General features: G+C 39.0%; 1 protein-coding gene across 2 annotated transcripts in view; it reads left to right on the top strand.

Annotated features, from left to right (window-relative positions):
* The window catches only part of sanbr.L (KIAA1841 L homeolog), a 44,986-nt gene extending 35,224 nt beyond the window's left edge, over window positions 1-9,762 (top strand). Inside the window, exons 14-21 of one of the 2 annotated variants that reach the window (XM_018261581.2) lie at window positions 427-459; window positions 2,039-2,138; window positions 3,195-3,286; window positions 4,686-4,711; window positions 4,795-4,868; window positions 7,570-7,658; window positions 8,214-8,305; window positions 9,233-9,762. In XM_018261581.2, the coding sequence (XP_018117070.1) occupies window positions 427-459; window positions 2,039-2,138; window positions 3,195-3,286; window positions 4,686-4,711; window positions 4,795-4,868; window positions 7,570-7,658; window positions 8,214-8,305; window positions 9,233-9,269 (543 nt within the window). In that variant the 3' untranslated portion in view covers window positions 9,270-9,762. 2 annotated transcript variants of the gene reach the window in all.
* Window positions 9,763-13,889: the final 4,127 nt, after the last annotated feature.

Below are 13,889 nucleotides of genomic sequence, written 5' to 3'. Positions count from 1 at the left end.
TGGCAGGGCATCTGGAGGGAGCTGATAAATATGTATTATCTAAGCTTCCACTAAACACAGTAGGCCAAGGCCAAGTGGGACTTTGTTTAGACAACAGAAAAAAAGGTTAAACGGAGCAAACCTGATAGAAAAGGGCAAATTAATTATTTCTATTTTTACTGCTACTGGTCCTTAGATCTGAGAAGGGGAAATTTTATTATCTGGGAACTCAAAACAAAGTCTTGGCCAACAACCCATAGGAGTATAAGGTTTTCTATGATGGAAATAGAGCTGGGCATTGGTCCCACAGGATTGAACAAACACGATTTTAATTTTCTTCTTATTGCCATACGGATATTTGTGCATTTGTACCTGTTATACCCATACAGTAACCCACTGTCCTCTTTCCAGCAATTTATATACTTCTCTTTGTTTCTCATTGCTTAGTTTCTTTCACTGAAGAACATCAGTCTACAGCTGGTAAGTAACTGCTGGGTTAGGGACACCCAATCCTTCCATTGCTTTCACTTTGCTTATAGTTTTTTTAAGAAAGGGAAACTAAAGCATAAAAATATATAAATAAAGGCAACAATATTATGTTCTTGGTCTGTATTTGTACATGAAACTCTGTAAATATAGTAAAGGTATGGGACCTATTATTGCTCGGGACCTGGGACCTGGGGTTTTCCGGATAAGGGATCTGGATCTCCATATGTTAAGTCTATGAAAAAAATATTTAAACATTTAAATAAATTCCTTATGATTGTTTTGCCTTATATAAGGATTAATTATATATTAGTTGGGATCAAGTACAAGCTATTGTTTTATTATTGCAGAGAAAAGGAAATGATGTTTAAACATTTTAATCATTTTATTAAAATGGAGGCAGGCGGAGCTTTCTGGATAACGGGTCTGCATTAATAAACCAGTACCTTGTACACATGATCCCATTCTGGATAACAGATCCCATAACTGTACTTTTTACCAGTGAAATGATTTAACATATCAATCTTCAGGCCTTTCATGATCCAGTACCGCGTGCCTTTTTCTCTGTGTATTTAGTGCAGAAACATAACAAATACAGTAATGCTGAATTTATGCAAACAAAGTTCATCAGAAGCGGAAGTCACAGGGAGATCAGCACTATGTACAAATCGTTTGAATAAGTTTATTTATATCATATATTAAATCTATGCATGAAACAATAAATGAGCTGGTTGAGTCATGAGTCCTGCAGCTGCATAGTTATTTACAAAAGCGCAGCGCTGTAAAGTAAATGTGTTTATACAACTAAATCACATTAATTACATACAACATATTAATTAGAACATTTAGTTCATACATCACAACCAATACTGGTACAATAGGTGAGGAAGGCCCTGTGCAAAGGAGCTTGCAATCTAAAGGGAAGGGAAATAGACACAAGGTGAGGGAGAGGATCAGAATTAAGTGAGTGAGAGATGTAGTACTGTATGTGGTATTGCATTTGGTAGTTAAGCAGAGTGAGGGTAGGCTACTCTAAAGAAGTGCGTTTTAAGAGATCTTTTGAAAGCAGTTGGGAGAAAGTCGGACAGACCGTGGGAGAGAATTCCAGAGGAGATAGTTTATATAAACAAGCTGCTGTGTAGCCACAGGGGCAGCCATTCAAAGCTGAAAAAGGAGAAAAGGCACAGGATACACAGCAGATAACAGATAAGCTCTGTAGTATACAATGGGATTCTTCAAAATGTATCTGTTCTCTACTGTGTATCCTGTGCTTGAATGGCTGCCCCCATGGCTACACAGCAGCTTGTTTACATAAACTATAGTAATACTTATCTGTTATCTACTGTGTATCCTGTGCTTAAATGGCTGCCCCCATGGCTACACATCAGCTTGTTTATATAAGCTGTAGTAGTTTTACTATAGCAAACACACCAGTTTTACCAGTGCAGAGCAACAGTGCATTATATTGTCATTCCTTTAAAACATTTTCTTTTTTGGTGTAACTGTTCCTTTAAGAATGCCTGGTACTAAAGTGAGGTTTTTTTTTTCACTGTATAATTTGTATTCTGATCAGAAACAACAATCTTTGCTGTCGGAAGAGGAGGATTATACCACTGGTTCTGAAGTCACTGAAGATGAGGTTGGAGATGAGGAAGAATTATCTAGAAAACAAGGTAGAGGCATAAAACCAAAGCACGAGTGCTAACGGGCACAAACTGAAGCTTCATGTCATGTTTATTATCAAAATCTAAATAAAGCAAAAAAATAACGTTGAAGTGTTAATAGGGTAGAGGTTTATAGGCCCATACACTGTCCAGTTAGCTTGGGGGGGGGGGCAGCGTATATCAGCCTGTGTATGGCCAACTCTTAAGAGAAGAAGATCAAGCAAGCATTCCATATGGTTTTCAGTTTGGCCACTGTAATGCACTGTAATGTTTCATTGGGTAAAATACCCTGTATTAGGGATGAACTGAATCCAGAATTTGGTTCTGGATTCTGGCTTTTTCAGCAGGATTCTGCTGAATCAAGTGCCTGGCCGAACCGAATCCGAAAAAAGCAAAGGGCACAAAAATAAGGAAGTCAACATTTTTTTTAACCATGCATGTTCTCTTTCCCCCTTGTTTCCCTAATTTACATTTGCAAATTAGGTACCGAATTCGGTTAGTTTTTCGGCTAAATCTTTCACAAATAATTCATGATTCTGCCGAATCCTAAAATAGTGGATTCGGTGCATCCCTACCCTGTATACTGTACAGTGGCGTAACTAGATGTTATGGGGCCCCACAGCAAATTATATTTAAGGCACCTAACATGTCCAGAGGTTGTGCTGTTTTACCAATATATATTAATATTGCTCATTAATTAGAGACTCATGGGGCCCCCTATACCACCTGGCCCCCCCTGCAGCCGCAGGGTCTGCTTCCTCTGTAGTAAAGCCCCATATACTGTATATAAAAGCTAGAGCAGCCAGCATGGAACCCTCTCCCACATGAATGAACACAAATATGCAAATAAGGAACATTGTGCAATATTGGGCAGGGTTCACCTCCCACGGCACCCAGGTTACTGATGATCTAATAATTGTTGGAGGGCCCTGATATCTTTGTAGTATGGGGTCAAAATAAGTACTGATGGCTGGCCTGTGTGGGATTTTTAGTGCTATAAAAACCATTGGTAGTTTCTATCACCGTGTAGGAAAGCATTTTAGTTACCAGTTTGTTTTGCAGCAGGGAGGAAAGTGAAGCCAAAGAGATCTGCTAAACAGACAAAAAAGCACATTTCCTCCCCAAGTATCCATAAAAAGGAAAGGCAACAGGAAAAGGTAAGTTATAGCACAGAATGTGCATTATGTATCGATTCTGCTGCAGCTCCTTCTGTTCTAATATTCAACAAATAGGTGGTTATGTAATAAAAGGCAATAAGTTTGCCCGGGGCAGTAACCCATAGCAACCAAACAGCAGGTAGCATTTACTAGTCACCTCTTTAGAAGCAAACATCGAATTGGTTTCTATGGTTACTGCCCCTGAGAAAACTTGGTGCCTTTTATTACACATGGGAGATAAAGTTTAATTTCAATTTTAACATATAAGGGTGTTGGCCTGATAAGTGGGTGGGGTAAGGGGGCAACCTGTAATCAGTCCGGCAAGCCCAAGTACTTATTTTATTTTTTCAGGAAGTTCTTATTTAAAATTTGTCTACGAAAACATTCACTCGCAATATACAGTACATCCAAAGTGTGGACATTCAAACAACGTCCAACAAAATGGCCAGAGCCGCACGGCTAGCGGGGGAGTAAACAATAAAATATAAAGTGCGTATAGTGTAGTGTGTTATAAAACAAATCTAATCACCCTTGGTGACTAATCAATTGTGTGTGTCTTGAAAAAGTTTGGCTTAAGTTACCCTTTAAACCCTTATAGAGACCAGGGAGGGGTTTAAATGTGAGGGTTCCAGTTATGCAGTATCTTAGTTGCCCAAAACAGACAGCACCAGTTAGTGCAGGCAAATTTCCTTCTCACAAGATTACACTTTTTCAGATGTGTATCAATAAATGAACTTGCTTCCCACATGGATCCTTAGCAGCAATCTATCAACAGTTCAGCGGTTTTTGAAGTTCAGTCCTTGAAAATCGTTGAGAAGTTTAATTCAAAACTGTGAGGATCTTGAAAGCAATGAACATCCGGATAGGTCAAAAGATTATAATATGATCCACTCCTGCAATGTACATGCAGTTCAGAATGGAGCCTAGCATATACTACCGGACAAGTGGTGTAAAGCTGGCCATAGACTCAAATACCACTCGTTTGGCGTCATCACCAAACGAGCGGATCTTTCCTCGATATGCCACTAACGGCATAGCTATATCATGGGTAATCGTGGCCAGATATCGATCGGGAAGACCCGTCGGAAGCCCCCATACACGGGCAGATAAGCTGTCAAATTAGTCTAAACGACCGATATCGGCAGCTTTATCTGCCTGTGTATGGCCACCTTTAACCAAGCAGTCAGAGATCAAAGTGCATAACAGGAGGAGAGATGGGACAAAACAAGGGATAGCAAACCATGAAACAAATAATGCATGTGTAACATGACACCCCCATTCAGATGTTTACAGAGACGTGCTGAAGTATTAAATCATATATTTTCCAGTGTAACTCATTTTACATATTCTTAATGTTTTAAAGGCAAATTTAAACTCTTATTTTTATCTCCGCCCTCAGGCCTCTCGAGATTCATCTCCATTTACGTGAGTATTCTGAATCCAAGTTTTGGATAAATTTGTCAAGCCCTGTGAGGCCCCTAATTCTTCTATTGTCTTTATCTCAACAGAGTTAGCCTGCAGAGGAATAAGTGGGATGCGTCTCGCTCTCTGAGATTTAACCAAGACGCCCAAAGGGAGGATGGTACATTTACATTATTTTTATTGAATTGGAACTGCCCCTTATTGTCTTTTATATGATGCCTTTTACTGGGCTGCCTGTAAAAAATACAAATGGCAGTATGGATGTGTATATAAGGGAGAAAAAAAAAAAATATATATATATATATATATATATATATATATATATATAAAGTATAGAAGATTGCGATACTCACAGGGTTTCTTTGTAGCAAAAACAAAAAAAGTCTTTATTTGGCTCAACGTTTTGAACCTGCACAGGGTTCTTCGTCAGGATATGCAACAAAAATATATATATTTTTATATATATATATATATATATATATATATATATATATATATATATATATATATATATATATATAATCAAATTGGTGAATAAACCGCACTGCCAGGACTTCCATAAGATGTGAAAAAACAAACATTATTTTATTTTCAACGTTTCGGCTCCCAACTTAAGCCGTCTTCAGGAGGACGGCTTAAGTTGGGAGCCGAAACGTTGAAAATAAAATAATTTTTGTTTTTTCACATCTTATGGAAGTCCTGGCAGTGCGGTTTATTCACCAATTTGATTATTTATAATTTAACCAGCACCTAGGCAGTGACGATCACTTGGGAGTGCTCCAGATTGCGATTTTGTATATATATATATATATATATATATATATATATATATATATATATATATATATATATATTATATATATATATATATATATATATATATATATATATATATATATATATATATATATATAATCAAATTGGTGAATAAACCGCACTGCCAGGACTTCCATAAGATGTGAAAAAACAAACATTATTTTATTTTCAACGTTTCGGCTCCCAACTTAAGCCGTCTTCAGGAGGACGGCTTAAGTTGGGAGCCGAAACGTTGAAAATAAAATAATTTTTGTTTTTTCACATCTTATGGAAGTCCTGGCAGTGCGGTTTATTCACCAATTTGATTATTTATAATTTAACCAGCACCTAGGCAGTGACGATCACTTGGGAGTGCTCCAGATTGCGATTTTGTATATATATATATATATATATATATATATATTTGTGTGTACTAAAGGACCGAGTTATCAAAACAGTTTCAACTGCTTTGAGCATTTGAACATGTTAATTTCAAATTTTTAAAAATGTGTATTATTTGGATAAAATGGAGTCCATGGTATACTGTCTTCCTGTAATTCGGAGCTTTCTGGATAACGGATCCCACACCTGTAATAGATACTTCAGAGTATGAGACAGCGACACCCAGGGTAACTTCAAACTTTTGCTGTATTCACAGCAGGTTTTGCCAGAAAACATGACCCCTTATCAATTTTAGACAGTAAGAGTCAGGGCACACGTTCAGATTTGAGGAGATTAGTCGCCCGACGACAAATCTCCTCGTCTTCGGGGCAACTAATCTACCCTTACTGCCTCCAGCCGGCTAGAATGTAAATCGCCGCTGGCGGGAAGCAGTTCAGGGAGATTAGTCGCCCTGAAGAAGAGATTTGTCGGGGGACTAATCTCCCCGAATCTGAGCGTGTGCCGTGACTCTAAGGGGCCCATTCATTAAGTTCGAGTGAAGGAATAGAAGAAAAAACACTCCGAATTTCAAAGTGTTTTTTTGGCTACTTCGACCATCGAATGGGCTACTTCGACCTTCGACTACGACTTCGAATCGAACAATTCGAACTGAAAATCGTCAACCATTCGATAGTCGAAGTACTGTCTCTTTAAGAAAAAACTTTGACCCCCTAGTTCGCCACCTAAAAGCTACCGAACTCAATGTTAGCCTATGGGGAAGGTCCCCATAGGCTTGGCTAACTTTTTTCGATTGTTAGATTAAAATCCTTCGAATCGTTCGATTCAAAGGATTTAATCGGTCGATCGAAAGATTATTCCTTCAATCGTTCGATCGAAGTATTTGTGCAAAATCCTTCGACTTCAATATTCGAAGTCGAAGGATTTTCATTTCCCAGTCAAATATCGAGGGTTAGTAATTTGCCCCTAAATGTTGCAAACAAAATTAAGAATCATTCTTTTGAAACCAGAACAAGCTGGTTCACTGGCACTGGAGAGCACTGCTAATGGAGTAAATTAATACAGGATTATTAAAGAGGCCTAACTCGGATTCTTTTCTCCTCAGCTCTTTTACTGCACTCGTCACTCTATTTCCTAATTACTGGACAAAGACCTCCCTCACAGCCCCAAATGTGATAACTCATCGGAAACAACACCTGTACTTACCTTTCCTAGCCTCAGTGAATACAGCTCCTGTTATTCTCCAAATCTGCTCTCTTATATACCTGAAGGGAGATATACCTTACTTTACGGGCATTAACACAGTTGGCATTTTGTCTCCCGTATTTTGTTGCGGTGACAAAATGCTATAAAATTCCTCATCATGCTGGGTGCTGAGAATCGCTGCAGGAAGCACATGCAAATCACACAATCGCTTGAAAATAGTTGTTTTGAAGTTGAGTTTTTCCCCTGCAGCAATTCTCAGCACCCACTATTCTGCACAAAACACAAGGCACACGTGTGTCGTTGCCTTCAGTGACTTTGTAACCACTGTACCCCAGTCTTATGCTTGATGTGTGTCCATCTGCTGGTGCAAGTGAATGTTCCTTAGGGCAAATTCTAACACAGTGAAGATATACTTAAAAGGTTATTTGTATTGAACGCATTCTAATTGCTGTTCTTGACAGATCAACGAAGGATGACAGAAATCACAGGTCACCTTATCAAAATAAGACTCGGGGACTTGGAACGTGTCAAAGCCAAGGAAGGAAAAGAAGTAAGAATTTTGGTCTACTGTTTTATGGTTTCTTATCTCTTTCAGCCCAGAATTATTGATTCGCAGTTTTGTTTTCTCACATGACAAGATACCTGTAGATGTGTTATACACAATGAGGGCAGCTTGTGTCCCAGACATTCAGTATTTCTATGTATCTGTACCCCAAAGAAGAATGGCTTGTATTAGGAAATTCTGAGACACTTAAAGCGATACTGACACGTTCCTATAAAAATCATAGTTACTGCACCCACAATAGTTCCCCTGAAAGCCACCCACAAACCTTTGTGCAGCTGACCCACTGACACTACTAACGGATCTTCTGTCTTGCTTCCATGACACTGCGCTGGGGGTGGAGTGATCCATCCATTGGCTGAAGTCCTGTTTTCATTCGTAATCAGCCTATGAAAGGAAGGTTCGCAGGGATGGGGGCGGCTTTCAAGGGAACTATTGCGGGTGCAGCAACTACTTGATACTGACACGTTCCTATGCTTTATATAGGAACGTGCCAGTATCGCTTTAAAGGCATATCTAAATCCTTTACTTTATCCTTTGTAGCAAGCTGGGGGTATATACGCCAGGCTGGAAGCACAGATCAAGGCCTCTGCTCACTCCAATACTCGACAAATGAACACAGAAAAGATTCCCAGGTAAAGTACATTTAAGGGCATATCATCCAAACATACATTTCATATGATCAGAATGTAGTTAACCTTGGGAATCCATTGTAGAAAAGGTCATTGTGAAACTGGCAAACCATCAACCAATGCAGTTAATCCATTTAAGTAGGAAATCTGCCTAATTAAAGTACTAATATAGGATCCGTTATCACAAAGCCAGTTATCCAGAAACCTCCTAATTACATCCCACGTCAGGTCCCATAGGCTCCATTTTAATAAAATAATTCAAAATTTTAAGAATGATTTCCCTTTTCTCTGTAATAATAAAACAGCAGCTTGTACTTGATCCCAACTAAGATATAATGAATCCTTATTGGAAGCAAAACCCGCCTATTGGGTTTATTTAATGTTTAAATGTTCTTCTAGTAGACTTAGGGAGTTATTTTTCAAAGATAGAGTTTTAGAGGTTTGTGGGCTTTTTTAGACCTCAAATGAACTCACAACTTGAATGATTTCTAAATTAAGAAAAAAGTTGAATGTAAAAAAACTCGAATCAGTGTAGTCTGGGTGATGGGAATAAAAATAGAACTTCTCAAATTAATCGAGTTTTCGAGCGAAACCTACCGAAAAAAGCTTGAACATCCGAAGGCTATCAACAGCTTCACATGATTCAAGGGACCTCTGCCATTGACTTTTACATGACCTTGACAGGTTTTATATGGTTGTATTTTCAGATTCAAGCTATTTTCAGTGTCGGGGTATAATAAATCTCACATTTTTCGTGGAAAACACAACTAGACCTTTGATAAATAACCCCTTTAAAGCATGGAGATCCATAATGGTTTTATATTTCTTAGAGATCAGTTCTCTTGTAGTTCACGTGTAGTTATCTCTGTTATTTCTGAACATTTGCTAATGCTGCACTTTACTTATTCTGTTTTCCCCTTTATTCTTCAGACCCAAGCCTCGCTTTGGAACAGGGCGGCCTACATAAAACCCGGCATCATGGACAGGACTTGCTTGCGATTCTATAGAATATTATTCATCAGTATGGAAAATATTTTGTTTTTAATTTATTAGATTTGGCGATCTCTCCCCGATATGCCTACATTGAAGTAGGCGATATCACGCTGATCCGATCATGGGCCCTAGGGCCCAACGATCGGATCACAATGCATCTGAAATGGGTGGTTGCATGACGCACAGATGCGGCCGCAATCCGCCGAGATTTTTTAACCTGCCCGATCGAGATCTGCCCAACTTTCAGCCAGATATCGATCGGGGACACCCGTCGGATGGCCCCACACATGGACCAATAAGCTGCCGACTCAGTCTGTCAGAAGCTTTTATGGGCCCGTGTATGGGGGCCTTTAAGCAAATTTTGCTGCCTGGGGATCTGCTTTGATGATTTGCTTAAAAGGTTATTTATTTATGCTTCAAAAAAACTTTTTTTTTTTTTTAAATTAAACTTATTTTAACAAAATGTCAAGGAATAAGATGTTTTCTGTTACGGCCAATCGATTTTGGTGGCATTTAAACTGTGAATGAATGAAAGAATGTTTGAAAGGGAAAGCGACAGTTGGGCTGCATGACGCACAATGATCCCACTATTTATATCAAGTATCACATTTTGGGGCAAATTTATCAAAGGTCGAGATGAATTTTCGAATGAAAAAAATAAGAATTTCAAGCTATTTTTTTTTTTTCGACTAGGGAAAATTTTTTTAAAATTCGAATATCAAAATTCATCATGTACTGTCACTTTAAAAATTTGCCATCTAAAACCTGCCGAATTGCTGTTTTAGCCTATGGGGGACCTCCTAGAACGTATTTGGAGTCAATTGGTGGACTTTGAAAAATCAATGTTTTTTTCGGGAAAAACTTTGAATCGAATTCGATCAAATGCGCTATTCCTTTGATTCATACAATTCGAATTCGGCCAAATACGGACCTATTCGATTGAAAATGGATCTATTCGACCAAAAAAAAAAAACTTTGACTTAATTTCGGTTGGTCTTTTTGAATTCAAATTTTGACGTTTTTCAAAATTCGTCCCTTGATAAATATGCCCCTTAGTTTTTTTTTTTGTTTCAGAAAAAAATTAAGAAAAACTGAAGTATTCTATTGGCACAAGTATTCATTCCCCCTGGTTTGTAGATTCGTTTTTGCAGCAACAACTTCTAAGGACCAGGACAGACAGTCAAAAAAAACCCAGCCTACAAAAGAAGGCATTTTTGCATAATTACCTGGGATCACCACATGTAAAAATACTTGTTCCACATGCAGCAGTTCCAATGAATGTGATTGGGCAGCTATTTTCAGGTTCATTATTGCCCCCAGGAGAGATTTCCTGCAAACACCCCATTTGGCCTTAAATCATTGGTGGTAAATACTGTATGTTTTGTACCTTGGCCAGGCTGGGTTTAATTAGATTCTCAATTAGACTGAGGTCAACGATGACTGGGTCAGTGGAGGAGGACATGCTCCTTTTGTTATGAAAGGGAATGTCAACCCAAAAATATATTTTTTGGCTAAATAAAGAAAATATAATTCGAAGCAACCTTGCAATACACATTTATTACAAATGTTCTGTGGTTATTTGTATATATTACTATTGAAACCAGTGTTTGTCCCTGTTCTATTCTCTGCACTGGTGGCTCAGGCTGTTAATATAATGTAAGACAAGGCAGTTGATTAACAGACCTGTCTTTGCAGGTGAACGAAGACTTTTGCAACATTGTTTATAAAGTAACAACCAGGAGTTAAGTAAATGCTGCTTTCAATAGCAATTGTTTTTACAAATCAATTTTTAAAGGAGAAGGAAAGGCTAAAATTAAGTAAGCTTTATCAGAAAGGTCTATATAAATACACCAGTAAACCCTCAAAGTAGTGCTGCTCTGAGTCCTCTGTCAAAAGAAACACTGCATTTCTTTCCTTCTATTGTGTACACATGGGCTTCTATATCAGACTTCCTGTTTTCAGCATTAACCTCCAGGGCAGGGCTTGAGCATGCTCAGTTTGCTCCTCTCCCTCCTCCCTTCTCTGCTGTAATCTGAGCCCAGAGCTATGAGGGAGCAGGGAAACTCAGGCAGGAAGTGATGTCACACCAAGAAAATATGGCAGCTGCTATCCTAAACAAACAGAGAGAGCTTCTGTTTTTTTTTTTTTAAAGGTAAGTTTTATTTCTTTGTATAAACACACATCAATCAAACATACAACAGATAAGTATGTTCGCAGAATAATCTATATGAGTTTGGCAGAATGGATATAAGGCACATGCTGTCACCAAGCAGAATACAATACAGTTATTGAGCAGTTCAGACGGACACTCTCAGTCTCAGACACAGATGAAGTTTTGCAGCTGAAGGCTAGGTTTGGGGCCCTCAAGGATATCTAGGATAGCAAATCATGATGGACTAAATAATAAGAGGTGGAAGACTTACTATGGAGGGGTCGGGTCAATATCATTCCACGAGCCCCAGATTTTATCAAACTTCATTGTTGTTCCCCTAACTTCGTAAGTGAGTTTATATAGGGGTACTACACTATTAACCAAATGTATCCAAGCACTGAGAGAGGGTAAGCGTTTAGCCATCCAATGGAGGGCTACAGTTTTTTTTGCATAAAAAAGTAGGATACGAAAAGGGATTTGAGCATACTTAGCTGGGATTATCTCTTCTAGGACCCCCAAAAGGCAAACAGCAGGTGTAATTACTCTCGGGAAGTCCAGGTTATCTGCTAGGTATTTTACGATTTGTGTCCAAAAGCTCATTATGTGATGGCATTCCCAGATTAAATGGAAAAAATCTGCAGCCTGTTGGTGACACCTGGGACAGAAGTCACAAGGGATTTGGCCCATATGTTTGAGTCGTATGGGAGTCATGTAAACATGGTGCATAATTTTTATACTGTATTAGTTTGTCTTTCAACGATTTCAGGCCAGTGTATATGTGTTCTGTTGCTTCATCCCAGTTATCTTGCTCAAGGCCTACAATTTTGCTAGACCACCATTCTTGTGCTAAGCGAAAAGGTTTGGGGCCAGATAAGAGGAGTTGTTGGTAGATTCGGGATAATAGTTTTGCTGGGTTGGGATCATGAAGAATATCTTCTATGACCAGGCTAGATTGCTGGGGAGTAAGAGTGCTGAATTGGGAGTGGAAGGTATGTCGTAGTTGAAGATACTTAAAAAGCAGGATTTGCTTTGGGTGGCACTTTTGTTGCATTGTGGGATAGGTGGGGAAGGTATGATTTTCAAGGAGGTCTTTCAAGCATTTGATACCTTGCCTTGGCCAGAAAACCGAGTCTTGAAAGGATCTAAAGTGATTTAAATAGGAATTACCCCAGAGTGGGAGGTGAGGGGATAGGAGGGGTGGTGCATGGCCAAGATCTTGAGGGCTATCAGCCAAGCCTTATGTGGGGTAGTTAGTGTCGTCGGTAGAGGGCCAGAATCCCTGGGATTCCGATAGGGAAAGTTGCGAAGACTCTCCCACGAGGATAGTAAAAGAGCTTGTAACTGCGAGTTTGGGTTGTAAGGGTCAGGGTGAAAGCACCAGTGGAGGTAGTATATTTGTGAAGCTATGTAGTACCAATGGAAGTTGGGGAGGGCCAGTCCTCCCTCGTCACATGGGGCACACAGCTTTGACCAAGCAATTCTGGGTGTTTTATTGTTCCAGAAAAAGGGGATCAAGATATGGTTTATACTTTTGAAGTACTTTTTGGGGATAAATATTGGCACATTATGGAGAAGGTAGAGAATTTTGGGGAGGTAAATCATTTTAATGACATTGACCCTACCCCAGAGAGAAAGAGGGAGCTTAGTCCACCGATTTAAGGTATTGGTCAGATTGCTTAGAATTGGGTCGAGGTTTAGGGTAGTATATTTGGTGAGATCTGTATGGACTATTACTCCTAGGTACTTGAACTGGGTGGCCCATTCGAGCGGGGTTTCGGTAGAGATCGAGGTTGGTCAGCGTCAATGGGGAATAAAACAGATTTTTCCCAGTTAACTCGTAGTCCGGAGAATGAGCCAAATCGGTTGTCTAGGTCGAGGAGGGCAGTAAGGGAATCATTGGGATCTGCCAAATATATAAGGAGGTCATCTGCGAAAAGGGTGATTTTTGAGAGAGCTTCTGTTTAGTAAGACCTGTTTAATAAGGTATGGTAAAGAATTCTACAGAATAAATAGTGTTATAGCTTGCACTATTGTGGCTAATCTATTGGCAATAAACTGTTTTGCTAGCTTTCCTTCTCCTTTAAAGCATGAAAAATTGAATAAATGTATATTGAAAAGTTTAGAATTATGTTTTCTTTTATTAGGCAAATTTTTATTTTGGAGTTGACTTGCCATTTTAGTTACTCCAGTGTTACTTGAGATTATTGTCCCGCAAAAAAACTTTTGTCCAACTTTCAAGGTTTTTTTTTTTAGCAGACTACTTCTCTTGCAGTGTTTCCCATCATCCTTCTATTTAAACAAGATGCCCAGACCCTGCTGATGAAAAGAAGCCCTATGACATGATGCTACCCACAACTACGGTTGCCACCTTTTCCTAAAAGGGGTTGATTGTGACGTCAAAAGGGGAGGGCCATGACGTAAATGTGGGCGGGCTTCTAGGTT

Source organism: Xenopus laevis, chromosome 5L (assembly GCF_017654675.1).
Source record: "Xenopus laevis strain J_2021 chromosome 5L, Xenopus_laevis_v10.1, whole genome shotgun sequence".
Classification (NCBI taxonomy): Eukaryota; Metazoa; Chordata; class Amphibia; order Anura; family Pipidae; genus Xenopus; species Xenopus laevis.
This window is presented reverse-complemented; position numbering and strand designations above follow the sequence as displayed.